Source organism: Salvelinus alpinus, chromosome 14 (assembly GCF_045679555.1).
Source record: "Salvelinus alpinus chromosome 14, SLU_Salpinus.1, whole genome shotgun sequence".
Lineage (NCBI taxonomy): Eukaryota > Metazoa > Chordata > Actinopteri > Salmoniformes > Salmonidae > Salvelinus > Salvelinus alpinus.
In genome coordinates, this window is record NC_092099.1 from 42,804,414 (window position 1) to 42,830,116 (window position 25,703).

General features: G+C 41.9%; 1 protein-coding gene across 3 annotated transcripts in view; it reads right to left on the reverse strand.

The window, feature by feature from the left end:
- Positions 1-5,640: 5,640 nt before the first annotated feature.
- ptprna (protein tyrosine phosphatase receptor type Na) overlaps positions 5,641-25,703 on the reverse strand; it is a 105,100-nt gene continuing 85,037 nt past the window's right edge. For all 3 annotated transcript variants that reach the window (XM_071341507.1, XM_071341509.1, XM_071341510.1), the window contains 4 exons: positions 19,119-19,172; positions 18,631-18,695; positions 18,417-18,490; positions 5,641-6,859 (listed from right to left, as the gene is read on the reverse strand). In XM_071341507.1, the coding sequence (XP_071197608.1) occupies positions 6,788-6,859; positions 18,417-18,490; positions 18,631-18,695; positions 19,119-19,172 (265 nt within the window). In that variant the 3' untranslated portion in view covers positions 5,641-6,787. The remainder of the gene's footprint in view (positions 6,860-18,416; positions 18,491-18,630; positions 18,696-19,118; positions 19,173-25,703) is intronic.

Here is a 25,703-nt window from a genome sequence, read left to right on the forward strand (position 1 = left end):
ATGGTTCTTTCTAAAGTATTTTGAATTACAAACAACTCATCCACATTAAATCAGTTGCATTTTAAAGTGTCTTAAGTAACGAATCCTCCACACATACTGAATGTAAGCCTGGTTATTTCACCTTTATTTAACCAGGTAGGCTAGTTGAGAACAAGTTCTAATTTACAACTGCGACCTGGCGGAGTAGTAGTAGTAGTAGTAGTAGTATACCAGACTGAAACTCTACACTGACTGTTAGCCTGGTTATACCAGACTGAAACTCTACACTGAATGTTAGCCTGGTTATACCAGACTGAAACTCTACACTGACTGTTAGCCTGGTTATACCAGACTGAAACTCTACACTGACTCTTAGCCTGGTTATACCAGACTGAAACTCTACACTGACTGTTAGCCTGGTTATACCAGACTGAAATCTCTATACTGACTCTTAGCCTGGTTATACCAGACTGAAACTCTACACTGACTGTTAGCCTGGTTATACCAGACTGAAACTCTACACTGACTGTTAGCCTGGTTATACCAGACTGAAACTCTACACTGACTGTTAGCCTGGTTATACCAGACTGAAACTCTACACTGACTGTTAGCCTGGTTATACCAGACTGAAACTCTACACTGACTGTTAGCCTGGTTATACCAGACTGAAACTCTACACTGACTGTTAGCCTGGTTATATCAGACTGAAACTCTACACTGACTGTTAGCCTGGTTATACCAGACTGAAACTCTACACTGACTGTTAGCCTGGTTATACCAGACTGAAACTCTACACTGACTCTTAGCCTGGTTTTACCAGACTGAAACCCAACTGGGCACAAACTGGTAGAGTCAATGTTGTTTCCACATAATTTCAACAACAAATGTGATTTCATGTGAATTCAATCTAATAAACATGGAAAACTTAGTGGATTTGGAAAAAGTCATCAACGTACAGAAATTTTGGAAATGTTTGTCTTTTTTTCACCCAACTTTTAACCTAAATCCAATTACATGGCTAAAATGTTTGCTTGATTTCACTTTGAATTCACGTTAGTTGACAATTCAACCAAATGTAAATGAAAACTAGACGTTGAACTGACGTCTGTTTCCAGTGGGGACAGCATTTACACGGGTTTAACCAAGCCAACTGAATGTAATCTACACTGAACAAAAATATAAACGCAACATGCAAAAAATAATAATATTTTAATGAGTTACAGTTCATATAAGGAAATCAGTCAATTGAAATAAATTCAATATGCCATAATCTCTGGATTTCACGACTGGGAATACAAATATGCATCTGTTGGTAACAGATACTGCACCTTAAAAAAAATAAGGCAAGGGCGTGGATCAGAAAACCAGTCCGTATCTGGTGTGACCACCGTTTGCCTCATGCAGCGCGACACATCTCCTTCACAGTGAGTTGATCAGGCTGTTGATTGGCCTGTGGAATGTTGTCCCACTCCTCTTCAATGGCTGTGAGAAGATGCTGGATGTTGGCGGGAACTGGAACACGCTGTCGTACACGTCGATCCACTTCGATCCAGAGCATCCCAAACATGCTCAATAGGTGACGTCTGGTGAGTATGCAGGCCATGGAAGAACTGGGACATTTTCAGCTTCGAGGAATTGTATACAGCTCTTTGCGACTAGGCCTGTGTATTATTATGTTGAAACATGAGGTGATGGCGGTGGATGAATGGCACGACAATGGGCCTCAGGATCTCATCACGGTATCTCTGTGCATTCAAATTGACGTCAATAAAATGCTATTGTGTTCATTGTCCATAACTTATTCCTGCCCATACCATAACCCCATCGCCACCATGAGGCACTCTGTTCACGAAGTTGACATCAGCAAATAGCTCGCCCAAACGATGCCATACATGCTGTCTGCCATTTGCCCGGGAACAGTGGAAACTGGGATTCATCCATGAAGAGCACATGTCTCCAGCTTGCCAGTGGCCATTGAAAGTGAGCATTTGCCCACTGAAGTCAGTTACGACGCCAAAGTACAGTCAAGACCCTGGTGAGGACGACGAGCACATAGATGAGCTTCCTTGAGACTGTTTGACAGTTTGTGCAGAAATTATTTGGTTGTGCAAACCCACAGTTTCATCAGCTGTGCGTGATTACACGTGGTCTGCGGTTGTGCGGCTGTTTTGTACGTACACTGCCAAATTCTCTAAAATGACATTGGAGGCGGCTTATGGTAGAGAAATTAAAATTCTATTCTCTGGCAAAAACTTTCGTTGACATTCCTGCAGTCAGCATGCCAATTGTACACTCCCTCAAAACTTGAGACATCTGTGGCATTGTGTTGTGTGACAAAACTGCACATTTTAAAGTGGCCTTTAATTGTCCCCAACACAAGGTACACCTGTGTAATGATCATGCTATTTAATCAGCTTCTTGATATGCCACACCTGTCAGGTGGATGGATTATCTTGGCAAAGGAGAAATGCTCACTAACAGGGATGTAAACACATGTGTTCACAAAATCAGAGAAATACAGTACTTTTTTTGTACGTCTGGAACATTTCTGGGATCTTTTATTTCAGCTCATGAATCATGCGACCAACACTTTACATGTTGCGTTTATATTTTTTGTTCAGTGTAGCTGTAGACATTGGTTTCTAACGGTTACTAGTCAGTATTATGGGATGTAGGTTACTAGTCAGTACTGTGGGATGTAGACATTGGTTTCTAACAGTTACTAGTCAGTATTATGGGATGTAGGCATTCGTTCCTAATGGTTACTAGTCAGTATTATGGGATGTAGACATTGGTTTCTAACAGTTACTAGTCAGTATTATGGGATGTAGGCATTCGTTCCTAATGGTTACTAGTCAGTACTGTGGGATGTAGACATTGGTTTCTAACGGTTACTAGTCAGTATTATGGGATGTAGGCATTTGTTCCTAATGGTTACTAGTCAGTATTATGGGATGTAGACATTGGTTCCTAATTTTTATATTTTTTATTTTTTTATTTTACCTTTATTTAACCAGGTAGGCTAGTTGAGAACAAGTTCTCATTTGCAACTGCGACCTGGCCAAGATAAAGCATAGCAGTGTGAACAGACAACAACATAGAGTTACACATGGAGTAAACAATAAACAAGTCAATAACATGGTAGAAAAAAAGAGAATCTATATACAATGTGTGCAAAAGGCATGAGGAGGTAGGCAATAAATCAAATAATTACAATTTAGCAGATTAACACTGGAGTGATAAATCATCAGATGATCATGTGCAAGTAGAGATACTGGTGTGCAAAAGAGCAGAAGAGTAAATAAATAAAAGCAGTATGGGGGTGAGGTAGGTAAATTGGGTGGGCTATATACTGATGGACTATGTACAGCTGCAGCGATCGGTTAGCTGCTCAGATAGCAGATGTCTAAAGTTATTGAGGGGGATAAAAGTCTCCAACTTCAGAGATTTTTGCAATTCGTTCCAGTCGCAGGCAGCAGAGAACTGGAAGGAAAGGCGGCCAAATGAGGTTTTGGCTTTAGGGATGATCAGTGAGATACACCTGCTGGAGAGCGTGCTACGGGTGGGTGTAGCCATCGTTACCAGTGAACTGAGATAAGGCGGCACTTTACCTAGCATAGCCTTGTAGATGACCTGGAGCCAGTGGGTCTGACGACGAACATGTAGCGAGGGCCAGCCGACTAGGGCATACAGGTCGCAGTGGTGGGCCGTATAAGGTGCTTTAGTGACAAAACGGATGGCACTGTGATAAACTGCATCCAGTTTGCTGAGTAGAGTATTGGAAGCTATTTTGTAGATGACATCGCCGAAGTCGAGGATCGGTAGGATAGTCAGTTTTACTAGGGTAAGTTTGGCGGCGTGAGTGAAGGAGGCTTTGTTGCGAAATAGAAAGCCGACTCTAGATTTGATTTTGGATTGGAGATGTTTGATATGAGTCTGGAAGGAGAGTTTGCAGTCTAGCCAGACACCTAGGTACTTATAGATGTCCACATATTCTAGGTCGGAACCGTCCAGGGTGGTGATGCTAGTCGGGCGTGCGGGTGCAGGCAGCGAACGGTTGAAAAGCATGCATTTGGTTTTTACTAGCGTTTAAGAGCAGTTGGAGGCCACGGAAGGAGTGTTGTATGGCATTGAAGCTCGTTTGGAGGTTAGATAGCACAGTGTCCAAGGAAGGGCCAGAAGTATACAGAATGGTGTCGTCTGCGTAGAGGTGGATCAGGGAATCGCCCGCAGCAAGAGCAACATCATTGATATATACAGAGAAAAGAGTCGGCCCGAGAATTGAACCCTGTGGTACCCCCATAGAGACTGCCAGAGGACAGGACAACATGCCCTCCGATTTGACACACTGAACTCTGTCTGCAAAGTAGATGGTGAACCAGGCAAGGCAGTCATTAGAAAAACCGAGGCTACTGAGTCTGCCGATAAGAATATGGTGATTAACAGAGTCGAAAGCCTTGGCCAGGTCGATGAAGACGGCTGCACAGTACTGTCTTTTATCGATGGCGGTTATGATATCGTTTAGTACCTTGAGCGTGGCTGAGGTGCACCCGTGACCGGCTCGGAAACCGGATTGCACAGCGGAGAAGGTACGGTGGGATTCGAGATGGTCAGTGATCTGTTTGTTGACTTGGCTTTCGAAGACCTTAGATAGGCAGGGCAGGATGGATATAGGTCTGTAACAGTTTGGGTCCAGGGTGTCTCCCCCTTTGAAGAGGGGGATGATCGCGGCAGCTTTCCAATCCTTGGGGATCTCAGATGATACGAAGGAGAGGTTGAACAGGCTGGTAATAGGGGGTGCGACAATGGCGGCGGACAGTTTCAGAAATAGGGGGTCCAGATTGTCAAGCCCAGCTGATATGTATGGGTCCAGGTTTTGCAGCTCTTTCAGAACATCTGCTATCTGGATTTGGGTAAAGGAGAAGCTGGGGAGGCTTGGGCGAGTAGCAGCGGGGGTGGCGGAGCTGTTGGCCAAGGTTGGAGTCGCCAGGAGGAAGGCATGGCCAGCCGTTGAGAAATGCTTGTTGAAGTTTTCGATTATCACGGATTTATCGGTGGTGACCGTGTTACCTAGCCTCAATACTGACTAATGGTTACTAGTCAGTATTATGGGATGTAGACATTGGTTCCTAATGGTTACTCGTCAGTATTATGGGAGGTAGGCATTCGTTCCTAATGGTTACTCGTCAGTATTATGGGATGTAGACATTGGTTCCGAATGGTTACTAGTCAGTATTATGGGATGTAGACATTGGTTTCTAATGGTTACTAGTCAGTGTTATGGGATGTAGGCATTCGTTCCTAATGGTTACTCGTCAGTATTATGGGATGTAGACATTGGTTCCTAATGGTTACTAGTCAGTATTATGGGATGTAGGCATTCGTTCCTAACGGTTACTAGTCAGTATTATGGGATGTAGACATTGGTTCCTAATGGTTACTAGTCAGTACTGTGGGATGTACACATTGGTTCCTAATGGTTACTAGTCAGTATTATGGGATGTAGGCATTCGTTCCTAACGGTTACTAGTCAGTATTATGGGATGTAGACATTGGTTCCTAATGGTTACTAGTCAGTACTGTGGGATGTACGCATTGGTTCCTAATGGTTAGTCGTCAGTATTATGGGATGTGAATATAAATAACAGTCAGACCACTCTATGCTGTTGCACCACATCACAATAGAGATTTAATTACATACATCGAGTTAAAAATATTTTTTATAGTTGTTTTCTATGTTTGCTACATTAATACACATTTAAGAAATAAATCAGGTGAATTATTTACAATAAATCACAGAGGTTTTACAGTGACACCGAAAGACACTAATTGATATGATTCAGACGTGAGTGATTAGGTAGTCAGTGTACAGTAATAGTTCCATTACAAAAATGGATAGAAATAAATCATTGGGTTTAGAGTTAAAGTTCGAGGTATAAACCAGCCCCTTAGAGAAACTGGTGTAACTTATAATACACTGGTATGTCACTCACTTCACCCTCGCCATAGTCGGGCTCTGTTGTCATCTCGCTTAAATAAGTGTATGAGCCTTGGGCTTTATATTCTGTTATGCCAAATGGATGACTCCCTACTAGAGTAACATGACTGGTTTTACAACAAGATTGTTTTACAACAATCTACAATCTCCATGACAACAGATCAGGAGGGAACATGGTAATATAACATCTCCATGACAACAGATCAGGAGGGAACATGGTAATACAACATCTCCATGACAACAGATCAGGAGGGAACATGGTAATATAACATCTCCATGACAGCAGATCAGGAGGGAACATGGTAATACAACATCTCCATGACAACAGATCAGGAGGGAACATGGTAATATAACATCTCCATGACAACAGATCAGGAGGGAACATGGTAATACAACATCTCCATGACAACAGATCAGGAGGGAACATGGTAATATAACATCTCCATGACAGCAGATCAGGAGGGAACATGGTAAAACAACATCTCCATGACAACAGATGGTAATTGTAGTATCTCTTGTGAGAAACGAGTAGAGTTACAGTATCAAGTCACAGTCCTACTGTACATTTGAAGTATTCTTGTCTGATCGGAATAATCTAGAGGATTCTATGAAACCACATTTAATTTAGATATTAAAGCATAATAACAGAAGCTTGGTCCCAGATCTGTTAATGCTGTATTGGTGTGGCAATGACTATAGGAGTTGGCGAGAAAACACCAACCAGGGTTCAGTAATAGTAATGCACTCTGGGAAATGTAGTTCCTCCCTGGTTTGTGGCACAGGTGGCACCGGTGGTAGATGTAGTAGTGTTCACTGTGGCAGAGCTTTCAGGATGGCATTGACCTCTTCTGCCACGGCGGTCAGGGCAAACTCAAACTGGTCCTGAGAGGGAGACAGAAAGGGAGAGAGACTGTCAGAGACACACACATGTAACGGATGTGAAATGGCTAGCTAGTTAGCGGTGGTGCGAGCTAGCAGCCTTTCAGTCGGTTACGTCACTTGCTCTGAGACCTTGAAGTAGGGTTTCCCCTTGCTCTGCAAGGGCCGCGGCCTTTGTGGAGCGATGGGTAATGACGCACACAGAGAGAAAAATCAACCAATCCTCCGTCGTTAACACAATGGAAAGGTCAAATGCTTTATTATCTAAATGTTGAAAGTGCGTGTGGGCGACGTAGAGAAACAGAATGTTGCAGTTCGAGGCCATGTGGCGGAGAGTGATGCGGGCGCTGGAGATATACTTTATTACTTTATTGTCCTCATGGGGACATGTTGTTGCAGTGTCATGTACACGTTTAAAGCGGCGTTTAAATAACAAAACAAATTGACAATACAACTTTCATAACAGTTACATACCAATAAAAATAGACTAGACTGCTGGCCTTACTGAGTGGAGAGGAACATTAGCCTTCTGTCCTTACTGGGTGGATAGGAACATTAGCCTGCTGGTCTTACTGGGTGGATAGGAACATTAGCCTGCTGGTCTTACTGGGTGGATAGGAACATTAGCCTGCTGGCCTTACTGGGTGGATAGGAACATTAGCCTGCTGGCCTTACTGGGTGGATAGGAACATTAGCCTGCTGGCCTTACTGGGTGGATAGGAACATTAGCCTGCTGGCCTTACTGGGTGGATAGGAACATTAGCCTGCTGGTCTTACTGGGTCTATAGGAACATTAGCCTGCTAGCCTTACTGGGTCTATAGGAACATTAGCCTGCTGGTCTTACTGAGTGGATAGGAACATTAGCCTGCTGGCCTTACTGGGTGGATAGGAACATTAGCCTGCTGGCCTTACTGGGTGGATAGGAACATTAGCCTGCTGGTCTTACTGGGTCTATAGGAACATTAGCCTGCTAGCCTTACTGGGTCTATAGGAACATTAGCCTGCTGGTCTTACTGAGTGGATAGGAACATTAGCCTGCTGGCCTTACTGAGTCTATAGGAACATTAGCCCGCTGGTCTTACTGAGTCTATAGGAACATTAGCCTGCTGGCCTTACTGGGTCGATAGGAACATTAGCCTGCTGGCCTTACTGAGTCTATAGGAACATTAGCCTTCTGTCCTTACTGGGTGGATAGGAACATTAGCTTGCTGGCCTTACTGGGTGGATAGGAACATTAGCCTGCTGGTCTTACTGAGTCTATAGGAACATTAGCCCGCTGGTCTTACTGAGTCTATAGGAACATTAGCCTGATGGTCTTACTGAGTCTATAGGAACATTAGCCTGCTGGTCTTACTGAGTCTATAGGAACATTAGCCTGCTGGTCTTACTGAGTCTATAGGAACATTAGCCTGCTGGTCTTACTGAGTGGATAGGAACATTAGCCTGCTGGCCTTACTGGGTGGATAGGAACATTAGCCTGCTGGCCTTACTGAGTCTATAGGAACATTAGCCTTCTGTCCTTACTGGGTGGATAGGAACATTAGCCTGCTGGCCTTACTGAGTGGATAGGAACATTAGCCTGCTGGTCTTACTGAGTCTATAGGAACATTAGCCTGCTGGTCTTACTGGGTCTATAGGAACATTAGCCTGCTGGTCTTACTGGGTGGATAGGAACATTAGCCTGCTGGTCTTACTGAGTGGATGGGAACATTAGCCTGCTGGTCTTACTGAGTCTATAGGAACATTAGCCTGCTGGTCTTACTGAGTCTATAGGAACATTAGCCTGCTGGCCTTACTGAGTGGATAGGAACATTAGCCTGCTGGTCTTACTGAGTCTATAGGAACATTAGCCTGCTGGTCTTACTGGGTCTATAGAAACATTAGCCTGCTGGCCTTACTGGGTAGATAGGAACATTAGCCTGCTGGCCTTACTGAGTCTATAGGAACATTAGCCTGCTGGCCTTACTGAGTGGATAGGAACATTAGCCTGCTGGCCTTACTGAGTCTATAGGAACATTAGCCTGCTGGCCTTACTGAGTGGATAGGAACATTTAGCCCGAGCTATTTAGGAGGGATATCACACCTGGCACAAATTATTGTCTAGTTGTGTTTTTCTTGCTAAGGGGGGCCCTATACCTGCGCCCAGAGGGGAGTAGTTCAAAGTCCAGGTACAGGGGGTGGCTTGGGTCTAAAATTATTTTGTGAGCCTTACGGAGGGCCCTGACCTTAAAGATCTCATCCAGGCCTGTCTGTTTGACTCCAAGTACCTTGCGGAGGGCCCTGACCTGAAACATCTCATCCAGGCCTGTCTGTTTGACTCCAATCACCTTGCTGAGGGCCCTGACCTGAAAGATCTCATCCAGGCCTGTCTGTTTGACTCCAAGTACCTTGCTGAAGGCCCTGACCTTAAAGATCTCATCCAGGCCTGTCTGTTTGACTCCAAGTACCTTGCTGAGGGCCCTGACCTTAAAGATCTCATCCTGGCCTGTCTGGTTGACTCCAAGTACCTTGCTGAGGGCCCTGACCTTAAAGATCTCATCCAGGCCTGTCTGTTTGACTCCAAGTACCTTGCTGAAGGCCCTGACCTTAAAGATCTCATCCAGGCCTGTCTGTTTGACTCCTAGTACCTTGCTGAGGGCCCTGACCTTAAAGATCTCATCCAGGCCTGTCTGTTTGACTCCTAGTACCTTGCTGAGGGCCCTGACCTTAAAGATCTCATCCAGGCCTGTCTGTTTGACTCCAAGTACCTTGCTGAAGGCCCTGACCTTAAAGATCTCATCCAGGCCTGTCTGTTTGACTCCAAGTACCTTGCTCAGGGCCCTGACCTTAAAGATCTCATCCTGGCCTGTCTGGTTGACTCCAAGTACCTTGCTGAGGGCCCTGACCTTAAAGATCTCATCCAGGCCTGTCTGTTTGACTCCAAGTACCTTGCTGAAGGCCCTGACCTTAAAGATCTCATCCAGGCCTGTCTGTTTGACTCCTAGTACCTTGCTGAGGGCCCTGACCTTAAATATCTCATCCAGGCCTGTCTGTTTGACTCCTAGTACCTTGCTGAGGGCCCTGACCTTAAAGATCTCATCCAGGCCTGTCTGTTTGACTCCTAGTACCTTGCGGAGGGCCCTGACCTTAAAGATCTCATCCAGGCCTGTCTGTTTGACTCCTAGTACCTTGCTGAGGGCCCTGACCTTAAATATCTCATCCAGGCCTGTCTGTTTGACTCCAAGTACCTTGCTTGCTGTGGTGATAATCCTTCTCAGCATATTTCTCTGGCTGATAGTGGCATTGTCAAACCAACAAACAATACAAAAAGTTTAAATACTCTCAATGAAAGATTTGTAAAACAGAGTCAGTATAGTACAGTCTAAATTAAAAGATCCCAGCTTTTTGAGAAAGTACAGTCTCTGTTGGCTCTTTTTGTAGATCAGGTCTGTACATTTACTCCAATGAAGCTTATTGTCCAAGAGGACACCCAGGTATTTGTATTCCTCTACAATCTCTATATTCTGACCTCTGATAGATGTTGCAGAGGTAGGTGTTGTACACTTCCTGAAGTCTATGCACATCTCTTTGGTCTTGTTGGTATTGAGGACCAAGTGTGATTCCTCACACCACTCTACCAAGTCATCTAGGACCCGGGCCATGATGTTCCTCGTCATCATGCAACAGGCTGATCAAGGCAGTGTCATCAGCGAACTTAACGAGGTGTCTGTCAGGATGGGAACTAGTACAACTATTAGTGTACAAGATGTACAGGAGTGGGGACAAAACACATCCCTGAGGAGAGCCTGTGTTGGTGGTGTATATGTCTGACACGTGGGGACCTATTTTGACCCGCTGCGACCGTTGGCTCAGGAAGTCCAACAGCCACAAAACCAGCCCCCCCATCTAAGGAGAAGTGCCAGAATGTAGGGCTGGATTGTGTTGAAGGCAGAAGAAAAGTCAACAAACAGAACCCTGACATGGGATTTGGCACCCTCTAGATGTCTATAGACCATGTTAATACACCCTCTAGATGTCCATAGACCATGTTAATACACCCTCTAGATGTCTATAGACCATGTTAATACACCCTCTAGATGTCCATAGACCATGTTAATACACCCTCTAGATGTCTATAGACCATGTTAATACACCCTCTAGATGTCCATAGACCATGTTAATACACCCTCTAGATGTCTATAGACCATGTTAATACACCCTCTAGATGTCTATAGACCATGTTAATACACCCTCTAGATGTCCATAGACCATGTTAATACACCCTCTAGATGTCTATAGACCATGTTAAGGAGAGTAACACCCTCTAGATGTCCATAGACCATGTTAATACACCCTCTAGATGTCTATAGACCATGTTAATACACCCTCTAGATGTCTATAGACCATGTTAATACACCCTCTAGATGTCTATAGACCATGTTAATACACCCTCTAGATGTCTGTAGACCATGTTAATACACCCTCTAGATGTCTATAGACCATGTTAATACACCCTCTAGATGTCTATAGACCATGTTAAGGAGGGTACACCCTCTAGATGTCTATAGACCATGTTAATACACCCTCTAGATGTCTATAGACCATGTTAATACACCCTCTAGATGTCTATAGACCATGTTAATACACCCTCTAGATGTCTGTAGACCATGTTAAGGAGAGTACACCCTCTAGATGTCTGTAGACCATGTTAATACACCCTCTAGATGTCTATAGACCATGTTAATACACCCTCTAGATGTCTATAGACCATGTTAATACACCCTCTAGATGTCTATAGACCATGTTAATACACCCTCTAGATGTCCATAGACCATGTTAATACACCCTCTAGATGTCCATAGACCATGTTAATACACCCTCTAGATGTCTATAGACCATGTTAATACACCCTTTAGATGTCCATAGACCATGTTAATACACCATCTAGATGTCTATAGACCATGTTAATACACCCTCTAGATGTCCATAGACCATGTTAATACACCCTCTAGATGTCTATAGACCATGTTAATACACCCTCTAGATGTCTATAGACCATGTTAATACACCCTCTAGATGTCCATAGACCATGTTAATACACCCTCTAGATGTCTATAGACCATGTTAAGGAGAGTACACCCTCTAGATGTCTATAGACCATGTTAATACACCCTCTAGATGTCTATAGACCATGTTAATACACCCTCTAGATGTCTATAGACCATGTTAATACACCCTCTAGATGTCTATAGACCATGTTAATACACCCTCTAGATGTCTATAGACCATGTTAATACACCCTCTAGATGTCCATAGACCATGTTAATACACCCTCTAGATGTCTATAGACCATGTTAATACACCCTCTAGATGTCTATAGACCATGTTAATACACCCTCTAGATGTCTATAGACCATGTTAATACACCCTCTAGATGTCTATAGACCATGTTAATACACCCTCTAGATGTCTATAGACCATGTTAATACACCCTCTAGATGTCTATAGACCATGTTAAGGAGAGTAACACCCTCTAGATGTCCATAGACCATGTTAATACACCCTCTAGATGTCTATAGACCATGTTAATACACCCTCTAGATGTCTATAGACCATGTTAATACACCCTCTAGATGTCCATAGACCATGTTAATACACCCTCTAGATGTCTATAGACCATGTTAATACACCCTCTAGATGTCTATAGACCATGTTAATACACCCTCTAGATGTCCATAGACCATGTTAATACACCCTCTAGATGTCTATAGACCATGTTAATACACCCTCTAGATGTCTATAGACCATGTTAATACACCCTCTAGATGTCTATAGACCATGTTAATACACCCTCTAGATGTCCATAGACCATGTTAATACACCCTCTAGATGTCTATAGACCATGTTAATACACCCTCTAGATGTCTATAGACCATGTTAATACACCCTCTAGATGTCCATAGACCATGTTAATACACCCTCTAGATGTCTATAGACCATGTTAATACACCCTCTAGATGTCTATAGACCATGTTAATACACCCTCTAGATGTCTATAGACCATGTTAATACACCCTCTAGATGTCCATAGACCATGTTAATACACCCTCTAGATGTCTATAGACCATGTTAATACACCCTCTAGATGTCTATAGACCATGTTAATACACCCTCTAGATGTCCATAGACCATGTTAATACACCCTCTAGATGTCTATAGACCATGTTAATACACCCTCTAGATGTCTATAGACCATGTTAATACACCCTCTAGCTGTCCATAGACCATGTTAATACACCCTCTAGATGTCTATAGACCATGTTAAGGAGAGTACACCCTCTAGATGTCTATAGACCATGTTAATACACCCTCTAGATGTCTATAGACCATGTTAATACACCCTCTAGATGTCTATAGACCATGTTAATACACCCTCTAGATGTCTATAGACCATGTTAATACACCCTCTAGATGTCCATAGACCATGTTAATACACCCTCTAGATGTCTATAGACCATGTTAATACACCCTCTAGATGTCTATAGACCATGTTAATACACCCTCTAGATGTCTATAGACCATGTTAATACACCCTCTAGATGTCTATAGACCATGTTAATACACCCTCTAGATGTCTATAGACCATGTTAATACACCCTCTAGATGTCTATAGACCATGTTAATACACCCTCTAGATGTCTATAGACCATGTTAATACACCCTCTAGATGTCTATAGACCATGTTAATACACCCTCTAGATGTCTATAGACCATGTTAATACACCCTCTAGATGTCCATAGACCATGTTAATACACCCTCTAGATGTCTATAGACCATGTTAATACACCCTCTAGATGTCCATAGACCATGTTAATACACCCTCTAGATGTCCATAGACCATGTTAATACACCCTCTAGATGTCTATAGACCATGTTAATACACCCTCTAGATGTCCATAGACCATGTTAATACACCCTCTAGATGTCTATAGACCATGTTAATACACCCTCTAGATGTCTATAGACCATGTTAATACACCCTCTAGATGTCCATAGACCATGTTAATACACCCTCTAGATGTCTATAGACCATGTTAATACACCCTCTAGATGTCTATAGACCATGTTAATACACCCTCTAGATGTCCATAGACCATGTTAATACACCCTCTAGATGTCTATAGACCATGTTAATACACCCTCTAGATGTCTATAGACCATGTTAATACACCCTCTAGATGTCTATAGACCATGTTAATACACCCTCTAGATGTCCATAGACCATGTTAATACACCCTCTAGATGTCTATAGACCATGTTAATACACCCTCTAGATGTCTATAGACCATGTTAATACACCCTCTAGATGTCCATAGACCATGTTAATACACCCTCTAGATGTCTATAGACCATGTTAATACACCCTCTAGATGTCTATAGACCATGTTAATACACCCTCTAGATGTCTATAGACCATGTTAATACACCCTCTAGATGTCCATAGACCATGTTAATACACCCTCTAGATGTCTATAGACCATGTTAATACACCCTCTAGATGTCTATAGACCATGTTAATACACCCTCTAGATGTCCATAGACCATGTTAATACACCCTCTAGATGTCTATAGACCATGTTAATACACCCTCTAGATGTCCATAGACCATGTTAAGGAGAGTAACACCCTCTAGATGTCCATAGACCATGTTAATACACCCTCTAGATGTCTATAGACCATGTTAATACACCCTCTAGATGTCTATAGACCATGTTAATACACCCTCTAGCTGTCCATAGACCATGTTAATACACCCTCTAGATGTCTATAGACCATGTTAATACACCCTCTAGATGTCTATAGACCATGTTAAGGAGAGTACACCCTCTAGATGTCTATAGACCATGTTAATACACCCTCTAGATGTCTATAGACCATGTTAATACACCCTCTAGCTGTCCATAGACCATGTTAATACACCCTCTAGATGTCTATAGACCATGTTAAGGAGAGTACACCCTCTAGATGTCTATAGACCATGTTAATACACCCTCTAGATGTCTATAGACCATGTTAATACACCCTCTAGATGTCTATAGACCATGTTAATACACCCTCTAGATGTCTATAGACCATGTTAATACACCCTCTAGATGTCCATAGACCATGTTAATACACCCTCTAGATGTCTATAGACCATGTTAATACACCCTCTAGATGTCTATAGACCATGTTAATACACCCTCTAGATGTCTATAGACCATGTTAATACACCCTCTAGATGTCTATAGACCATGTTAATACACCCTCTAGATGTCTATAGACCATGTTAATACACCCTCTAGATGTCTATAGACCATGTTAATACACCCTCTAGATGTCTATAGACCATGTTAATACACCCTCTAGATGTCTATAGACCATGTTAATACACCCTCTAGATGTCTATAGACCATGTTAATACACCCTCTAGATGTCCATAGACCATGTTAATACACCCTCTAGATGTCTATAGACCATGTTAATACACCCTCTAGATGTCCATAGACCATGTTAATACACCCTCTAGATGTCCATAGACCATGTTAATACACCCTCTAGATGTCTATAGACCATGTTAATACACCCTCTAGATGTCCATAGACCATGTTAATACACCCTCTAGATGTCTATAGACCATGTTAATACACCCTCTAGATGTCTATAGACCATGTTAATACACCCTCTAGATGTCCATAGACCATGTTAATACACCCTCTAGATGTCTATAGACCATGTTAATACACCCTCTAGATGTCTATAGACCATGTTAATACACCCTCTAGATGTCTATAGACCATGTTAATACACCCTCTAGATGTCTATAGACCATGTTAATACACCCTCTAGATGTCTATAGACCATGTTAATACACCCTCTAGATGTCTATAGACCATGTTAATACACCCTCTAGATGTCTATAGACCATGTTAAGGAGAGTAACACCCTCTAGATGTCTATAGACCATGTTAATACACCCTCTAGATGTCTATAGACCATGTTAATACACCCTCTAGATGTCTATAGACCATGTTAATACACCCTCTAGATGTCTATAGACCATGTTAATACACCCTCTAGATGTCCATAGACCATGTTAATACACCCTCTAGATGTCCATAGACCATGTTAATACACCCTCTAGATGTCTATAGACCATGTTAATACACCCTCTAGATGTCTATAGACCATGTTAATACACCCTCTAGATGTCTATAGACCATGTTAATACACCCTCTAGATGTCTATAGACCATGTTAATACACCCTCTAGATGTCCATAGACCATGTTAATACACCCTCTAGATGTCTATAGACCATGTTAATACACCCTCTAGATGTCCATAGACCATGTTAATACACCCTCTAGATGTCTATAGACCATGTTAATACACCCTCTAGATGTCTATAGACCATGTTAATACACCCTCTAGATGTCTATAGACCATGTTAATACACCCTCTAGATGTCTATAGACCATGTTAATACACCCTCTAGATGTCTATAGACCATGTTAAGGAGAGTAACACCCTCTAGATGTCTATAGACCATGTTAATACACCCTCTAGATGTCTATAGACCATGTTAATACACCCTCTAGATGTCTATAGACCATGTTAAGGAGAGTAACACCCTCTAGATGTCTATAGACCATGTTAATACACCCTCTAGATGTCTATAGACCATGTTAAGGAGAGTACACCCTCTAGATGTCTATAGACCATGTTAATACACCCTCTAGATGTCTATAGACCATGTTAATACACCCTCTAGATGTCTATAGACCATGTTAATACACCCTCTAGATGTCTATAGACCATGTTAATACACCCTCTAGATGTCTATAGACCATGTTAATACACCCTCTAGATGTCCATAGACCATGTTAATACACCCTCTAGATGTCTATAGACCATGTTAATACACCCTCTAGATGTCCATAGACCATGTTAATACACCCTCTAGATGTCTATAGACCATGTTAATACACCCTCTAGATGTCTATAGACCATGTTAATACACCCTCTAGATGTCTATAGACCATGTTAATACACCCTCTAGATGTCTATAGACCATGTTAATACACCCTCTAGATGTCTATAGACCATGTTAAGGAGAGTAACACCCTCTAGATGTCCATAGACCATGTTAATACACCCTCTAGATGTCTATAGACCATGTTAATACACCCTCTAGATGTCTATAGACCATGTTAATACACCCTCTAGATGTCTATAGACCATGTTAATACACCCTCTAGATGTCTATAGACCATGTTAATACACCCTCTAGATGTCTATAGACCATGTTAATACACCCTCTAGATGTCTATAGACCATGTTAATACACCCTCTAGATGTCCATAGACCATGTTAATACACCCTCTAGATGTCTGTAGACCATGTTAATACACCCTCTAGATGTCTATAGACCATGTTAATACACCCTCTAGATGTCTATAGACCATGTTAATACACCCTCTAGATGTCTATAGACCATGTTAATACACCCTCTAGATGTCTATAGACCATGTTAATACACCCTCTAGATTTCTATAGACCATGTTAAGGAGAGTAAGAATGCCATCATCAACTCCTCTGCTGGGCTGATAGGCAAACTGAAATGGGTCGAGGAGCTTCTGGGTGACGCTGAGAATATGACTTTTTCACAATTTTCTCAAGGAGATGGAGTTGTGAGCAAGTGGGTCTGGGCAAGGGAGATGTTGTCGATGTTTGTGGATGTTTGTGTGATGTTGTGGATGTTTGTGTGAGGTTGTGGATGTTTGTATGAGGTTGTGGATGTTTGTGGATGTTTGTATGAGGTTGTGGATGTTTGTGTGAGGTTGTGGATGTTTGTGGATGTTTGTATGAGGTTGTGGATGTTTGTGTAATGTTGTGGATGTTTGTGTGATGTTGTGGATGTTTGTATGAGGTTGTGGATGTTTGTGGATGTTTGTGTGATGTTTGTATGAGGTTGTGGATGTTTGTATGATGTTGTGGATGTTTGTGTGAGGTTGTGGATGTTTGTGGATGTTTGTGTGAGGTTGTGGATGTTTGTGTGATGTTGTGGATGTTTGTGTGATGTTGTCGATGTTTGTGTGAGGTTGTGGATGTTTGTGTGATGTTGTGGATGTTTGTGGATGTTTGTGTGAGGTTGTCGATGTTTGTGTGATGTTTTGTATTGTTTAAATAACATTTGATTTGTTGACTCCAATGCTTCCAACAGTTGTGTCAAGTTGGCTGGATGTCATTTGGGTGGTGGACCATTCTTGATACACATGGGAAACTGTTGAGTGTGAAAAACCCAGCAGAGTTGCAGTTCTTGACACAAACCGGTACGCCTGGCACCTACTACCATACCCCGTTCAAAGGCACTTACATCTTTTGTCTTCCCAGCTCATTCTCTGAGTTGTCTCCTCCGCTTCATCTACACTGATTGAAGTGGATTTAACAAGTGACATCAATAAGGGATCATAGCTTTCCCCCGGATTCACCTGGTCAATCTCTGTCGTGGAAACAGCAGGTGTTCATAATGTTTTACCTTGGTGTGAACTAAGTTCGGTCTCTGGTCTCGAATGTGTTCCAATGTTGCAGCAATATCAATCTCCTTCACACCTGGAAACACATCATATGCATTATCCTATTCGTATTCACCAACATGGAGTCACAACACTGTATAAGTGTCTATCTAGTGATATAAAACTACAAGGCCAAACTATCAAAGACGTCTGACAAGATCAAGATGTCTGACTCACCCTTCGCCATGCGATTGAGGACCATGTCAATAAGGATGTAGGTTCCGGTTCTGCCAGTGCCGTCACTGTACGAGACAGGGAATACCTCATCAGATCACACGGCACGTCACAAAGACCACAGAAATAGAATCTATAGAACGGGTTTCCCCATTCAAGTCAATGATGGCATAATGGGTGAACTGGCATCCATTGCAATGGCATAATGAGTTTTACCAGTCAAATTGTCAGAGTTAGAGGTTCCAAGCCTTTTCTATAATGATTTTCCTATGATAGAGACACACAGTAGAGGAGTTTGATTTGTCAGACTGACTACAAAGTACAGGTAGTCTCTTCTAGTCTGGTTCCACATCTGGATGGGCTGTACAGTCAAGTCCTATGGTCCATTGTCAATGAAAAATGACAATTGAAGTTGAGTAAGACAGTACAAACAGATCTGGGACCAGTCTTTACCTCTGTGTAGAGAAACTGGGTTAGAGCTGTAGGTTTACCTGCAGTGGACGATAATGGGGCAGGATCTACCTCTGTAACACCTATTCACCTTCCTGTTGGAGGGAGACACGATGGGAGGGAGGGACGGGGGTGGGAGGGAGGGCGGGATGGGGGGTAGGAGGGATGGGGGGTAGCAGGGAGGGATGGGGGGTAGGAGGGATGGGGGGTAGGAGGGAGGGCGGGATGGGGGGTAGGAGGGATGGGGGGTAGCAGGGAGGGATGGGGGGTAGGAGGGATGGGGGGTGGGTGAGAGGGAGGGGGTGGGATAGAGGGAGTGAGAGGGGAGGGGGGAGGGGGGGTGGGATAGAGAGAGGGTGGGTGGGAGAGAGGGAGGGGGTGGGAGAGAGGGAGGGAGGGTGGGAGAGAGGGAGGGAGTAGAGGGAGAGGAGGGAGGGAGTGGAGGGAGAGAAGGAAGGAGGGTGGGAGAGAGGGAGGGAGTGGAGGGAGAAAAGGAGGGAGGGAGTGGAGGGAGAGAAGGAGGGAGGGAGTGGAGGGAGAGAAGGAGGGAGGGAGGGAGTGGAGGGAGAGAAGGAGGGAGGGAGGGAGTGGAGGGAGAGAAGGAGGGAGGGAGGGAGTGGAGGGAGAGAAGGAGGGAGAGGAGGAAGGAAAGAGAACAATACCACAAAATGTAATGTTAACAGACACGTCTAGATTGGATGCTGCATACAAGTACTGTTTCTGCTTTACTGGTCTTCAAATACACACAGAAAAACAAGGTCTCTGCCTGGAGGCCTGGATATGAACTACAGGTAGTTACAACATATTAGTCTTTGAGGTTGAGGTTAGAGAAACTCATCCCATCAGTGGAAAGGACAGAAAGTCAAGGCGGAGTAGAGGATTTAAGGAGGGAGGGAAGGAAGGAAGAAAAGAAGGACGGAAAGAAGGAAAGGAATGAAGGGGGGCGACGGATGGACTATCCGGCCAGCGTCGACTCCTGCTGCAGTCACACCTGCCAATGATCATTTTTGTGACTATGCAACTGGACCCAGACTACTAGCTGCAAATCACAAAAATGCCACTGGGAGATGTGGGAATCCCAAGGACCAAAAGCTGACCACCGTCACTGAGAGAAAGAGAGAGGTAACCAGATAAGGAGGTACAGTGAGATAAGATAAGGAGGTACAGAGAGATAAGATAAGGAGGTACAGAGAGATAAGATAAGGAGGTACAGAGAGATAAGATAAGGGGGGACAGAGAGAGGGGGGACTGAGAGATAAGATAAGATAAGGAGGTACAGAGAGATAAGATAAGGAGGTACAGAGAGATAAGATAAGGAGGTACAGAGAGATAAGATAAGATAAGGAGGTACAGAGAGAGGGGGGACTGAGAAAAAGAGAGAGCTAGTGAGGAAGGTAGGTAAAGATTTACTAGGAAAGAGAAATGGACAAAGTAAAGGAGGCTATCAGGGAAGGACAACGAAGTGGAAAAACATGAGCTCAAACAAATAAATGAAGGCAAATATACACAGTTTCTTCATTAATCTTACAATGTTCAAACATCACTTCACATCACATAGGACAGTATTTGGACTGGCCACACAGCCATTTTTTTTTAATTTTAAATTTTTAAATTTTTATTTTATTATTTTTATTATTTTTATTTTTTTTCTTTGGGGGGTGGATCAGCTTAATCTTGCGGAAAGAATGTTGCTTCCAATGTAATTGTCTGCATCATTTCCAGTCCCCCATATTTTTTTGGGTAAATATATATACAGTGGGGAGAACAAGTATTTGATACACTGCCGATTTTGCAGGTTTTCCTACTTACAAAGCATGTAGAGGTCTGTAATTTTTATCATAGGTACACTTCAACTGTGAGAGACGGAATCTAAAACAAAAATCCAGAAAATCACATTGTATGATTTTTAAATAATTAATTTGCATTTTATTGCATGACATAAGTATTTGATCACCTACCAACCAGTAAGAATTCCGGCTCTCACAGACCTGTTAGTTTTTCTTTAAGAAGCCCTCCTGTTCTCCACTCATTACCTGTATTAACTGCACCTGTTTGAACTCGTTACCTGTATAAAAGACACCTGTCCACACACTCAATCAAACATATTCCAACCTCTCCACAATGGCCAAGACCAGAGAGCTGTGTAAGGACATCAGGGATAAAATTGTAGACCTGCACAAGGCTGGGATGGGCTATAGGACAATAGGCAAGCAGCTTGGTGAGAAGGAAACAACTGTTGGCGCAATTATTAGAAAATGGAAGAAGTTCAAGATGACGGTCAATCACCCTCGGTCTGGGGCTCCATGCAAGATTTCACCTCGTGGGGCATCAATGATCATGAGGAAGGTGAGGGATCAGCCCAGAACTACACGGCAGGACCTGGTCAATGACCTGAAGAGAGCTGGGACCACAGTCTCAAAGAAAACCATTAGTAACACACTACGCCGTCATGGATTAAAATCCTGCAGCGCACGCAAGGTCCCCCTACTTAAGCCAGTGCATGTCCAGGCCTGTCTGAAGTTTGCCAATGACCATCTGGATGATCCAGAGGAGGAATGGGAGAAGGTCATGTGGTCTGATGAGACAAAAATAGAGCTTTTTGGTCTAACTCCACTCGCCGTGTTTGGAGGAAGAAGAAGTATGAGTACAACCCCAAGAACACCATCCCAACCGTGAAGCATGGAGGTGGAAACATCATTCTTTGGGGATGCTTTTCTGCAAAGGGGACAGGACGACTGCACCGTATTGAGGGGAGGATGGATGGGGCCATGTATCGCGAGATCTTGGCCAACAACCTCCTTCCCTCAGTAAGAGCATTGAAGATGGGTCGTGGCTGGGTCTTCCAGCATGACAACGACACAAAGCACACAGCCATGGCAACTAAGGAGTGGCTCCGTAAGAAGCATCTCAAGGTCCTGGAGTGGCCTAGCCAGTCTCCAGACCTGAACCCAATAGAAAATCTTTGGAGGGAGCTGAAACTCCGTATTGCCCAGCGACAGCCCCGAAACCTGAAGGATCTGGAGAAGATCTGTAGGGAGGAGTGGGCCAAAATCCCTGCTGCAGTGTGTGCAAACCTAGTCAAGAACTACAGGAAACGTATGATCTCTGTAATTGCAAACAAAGGTTTCTGTACCAAATATTAAGTTCTGCTTTTCTGATGTATCAAATACTTATGTCATGCAGTAAAATGCAAATTAATTACTTAAAAATCATACAATGTGATTTTCTGGATTTTTGTTTTAGATTCCGTCTCTCACAGTTGAAGTGTACCTATGATAAAAATTACAGACCTCTACATGCTTTGTAAGTAGGAAAACCTGCAAAATCGGCAGTGTATCAAATACTTGTTCTCCCCACTGTATATATACACGCATGCATACATATACACATATATACATACACATACCTATATAGACATACATACTTTTTTAAAAGAATATACCTTTATTATTATTCCCCGCACCCTACCACCGATCCCCCAATTGGAGTAAACTAATAAACACTTCTGCTTTTACCTTCAATTTATACATCTTATACCCATCTTACAGACACAGTCCACTTTACAATAGTTCTCTCTTATTTGTTCTTAGTCCTTCCTCTATTTCTGTTGTCCATCCAATTTTATTTCCACTTGTAACTGTGCTATTTCACAAAAGCTCCGCACCTATACACATTTCACAGATCCCGTATGCCCTACATTGTTTATCTTGTTATTAGTCCCACCCTTCAGTTCCACTCAACCCCTCCCATCTATCTTCCAACATCATCCATTTCGGATTTTTATTTGCCATATATTTTTCAACTGTGCTGTGATGCTTCACAAATGACTTGAACCTTCCTATTCTCATAGCTTCTATAGATTGTAAATTAAAAATAAACATTTTTGCTAAAATAATTATTATATTATTGATTGATTGACTATGGCTTTTCAAATCCCCCGGTATTGCTATCTGTAGCGTTAGTTTTAGGCAAATGTTGCAATTCTTCAGCCATTCCTGGACCTCTGACAAAAAACGAGCTACATATGGACAATACCAAAATAAATGATCTAATGACTCTGCCTCCTCACAACAGAATCTGCAGAGCTGGGAAGATTGTATACCCCATATATATAACATTCTATTAGTTGCAAGAGTTTTGTACAGTAATTTAAATTGAAAAATTCGAAGTTTTGAATCCGGCGTTGTTTTGCGTATCAATTCATAAACCATGTGCCATGGAATGGGTACATCGAAAATCTCTTCCCAACTATTTTGCAATTTATATGGCACAGCTGTCAGTTTTTTGGTCCTTAAATGAAATTGGTATATGTTTTTATTTATCACACTTTTCTTTAACCATTTATGTTCTTTAATACAGGGCCGACATACAAGTTCCTTACTTTTTTCCCCTTCTACTTGCCTCTTCCATTTTTGTGGTAATGCTGCAATTAATTGGTTGTAATTTTGGGTAGAGCAGACATTTCCATATGTCTGTGTTAGCTGCATGTGTGACATAACTCCACCAGTCCTATTTATGACATCATTCACAAAAATTATACCTTTTTTAAACATTTCTTCAATAAATACAGTTTTTTTATCAATTACTATATTTGAATTTAACCACAATATTTGTTGTACTATTTGTTCCGTCCTTTCAGGTGGATTAAACTGAAATTGCAACCAACTTTCTAAGGCTTGTTTAAAAAATAAGGATATTTTGGAGATTATTTCCTTTTCAAACAACCGAAAGTGAGCAGGTGTAATCTGAATAAAGGGGAAAAGGCCCTTCTTGAATATAGGATGAGACATTCGTACCAATTTACTAGAGAACCAGTTTGGATTTAAGTATAACTTTTGTATGACTGATGCCTTTAGTGAGAGGTCTAATGCTTTAATATTTAATAATTTCTGCCCTCCGAATTCATATTCGTTATATAAATAGGCCCTTTTAATTTTATCTGGCTTGCCGTTCCAAATAAAATGGAATATTTTTTGTTCATATAATTTAAAAAGCAGGTCACTAGGTGTAGGCAAAACCATAAGCAAATAAGTAAACTGTGATATGACTAAAGAGTTAATCAGGGTGATTTTTCCACAAATAGACAGGTATTTTCCTTTCCATGGTAGCAAGATCTTATCTATTTTTGCTAACTTTCTATAAAAATGTATTGGAGTGAGATCATTTCTTTCTTTTGGGATTTTTATACCGAGTATGTCCACATCTCCGTCAGACCATTTAATTGGTAAACTACATGGCAATATAAAATGTGTATTTTTTAGTGATCCAATACGTAATATGGTACATTTATCATAATTTGGTTTTAATCCAGAGAGGATAGCAAAGGTATCTAGATCCTCTATGAGGCCCTGGAGAGACTCTAGTTGTGGTTTTAAAAGAAAACATGAATCATCAGCGTACAATGACACCTTAGTTTTTAAGCCACGGATTTCTAATCCCTTAATATTAATGTTTGATCTAATTTTAACAGCTAACATTTCGATGGCAATAATAAATAGATATGCCGATAGTGGACAACCTTGTTTTACTCCTCTAGATAGTTTAAAACTTTCTGAGATGTAGCCATTATTTACTATTTTACACCTAGGGTTACTATACATAATTTTAACCCATTTTATAAGAGAATCCCCAAAATTGAAATATTCTAGGCATTTATATATAAACTCCAGTCGTACTTTATCAAAAGCCTTTTCAAAATCAGCTATGAAAACCAGGCCTGGTGTCCCCGATATTTCATAGTGTTCTATTGTTTCCAGTACTTGTCTTATATTATCTCCAATGTATCGTCCATGTAAAAAACCTGTCTGATTAGGATGAATAATATCTGACAAAACTTTTTTTATTCTATGCGCCAAGCATTTTGCTAGGATTTTTGCATCACAACACTGAAGTGTAAGAGGTCTCCAATTTTTTAATTGGACTGGATCTTTATATATACCACTTGGGTCCTGTTTCAGTAATAACGATATCAGACCTTCTTGTTGCGTGTCTGACAATCTACCATTTATATAGGAGTGGTTAAAACAAGCTAATAATGGTCCTTTGAGTATATCAAAAAAAGTTTTCTATACTTCCACTGGTATGCCATCCAGCCCTGGAGTTTTCCCATCTTTAAAGGCCCCAATTGCATCAAGCAGTTCCTCCTCTGTAATTTGGCCTTCACATGAGTCTTTCTGTACAGATGTTAATTTTACATTATTAATAGGAAAAAAATCCATACAATTAGTTTCAGTTAGTGGAGATGGAGGAGCCTGAAACGAAAACATATTCTTAAAGTACTTTACTTCCTCTTTCAAAATATCTTTTGGTGAATCATGCGTGACTCCATCATTTGTAACAAGTTTGAATAAAAATTTTTTGGTAGCATTTCTATATTGAAGATTGAAAAATAATTTGGTGCATTTTTCCCCATATTCCATCCAGTTCGCTTTATTTTGAATAAGTTCCTCCATTTCTTTTTGTTTTTCCTCTAACTTATTCTGTGCCTCTATGGTACCGTTTTTATTGCTATCTAACTGTACTGTTAGTCCTTCAATTTCCTTTGTTAATATGGACTCTTTTGATCTAAATTGCTTTTGTTTTATAGATGAGTACTGAATTGCATGGCCTCTAAAGGCACACTTAAA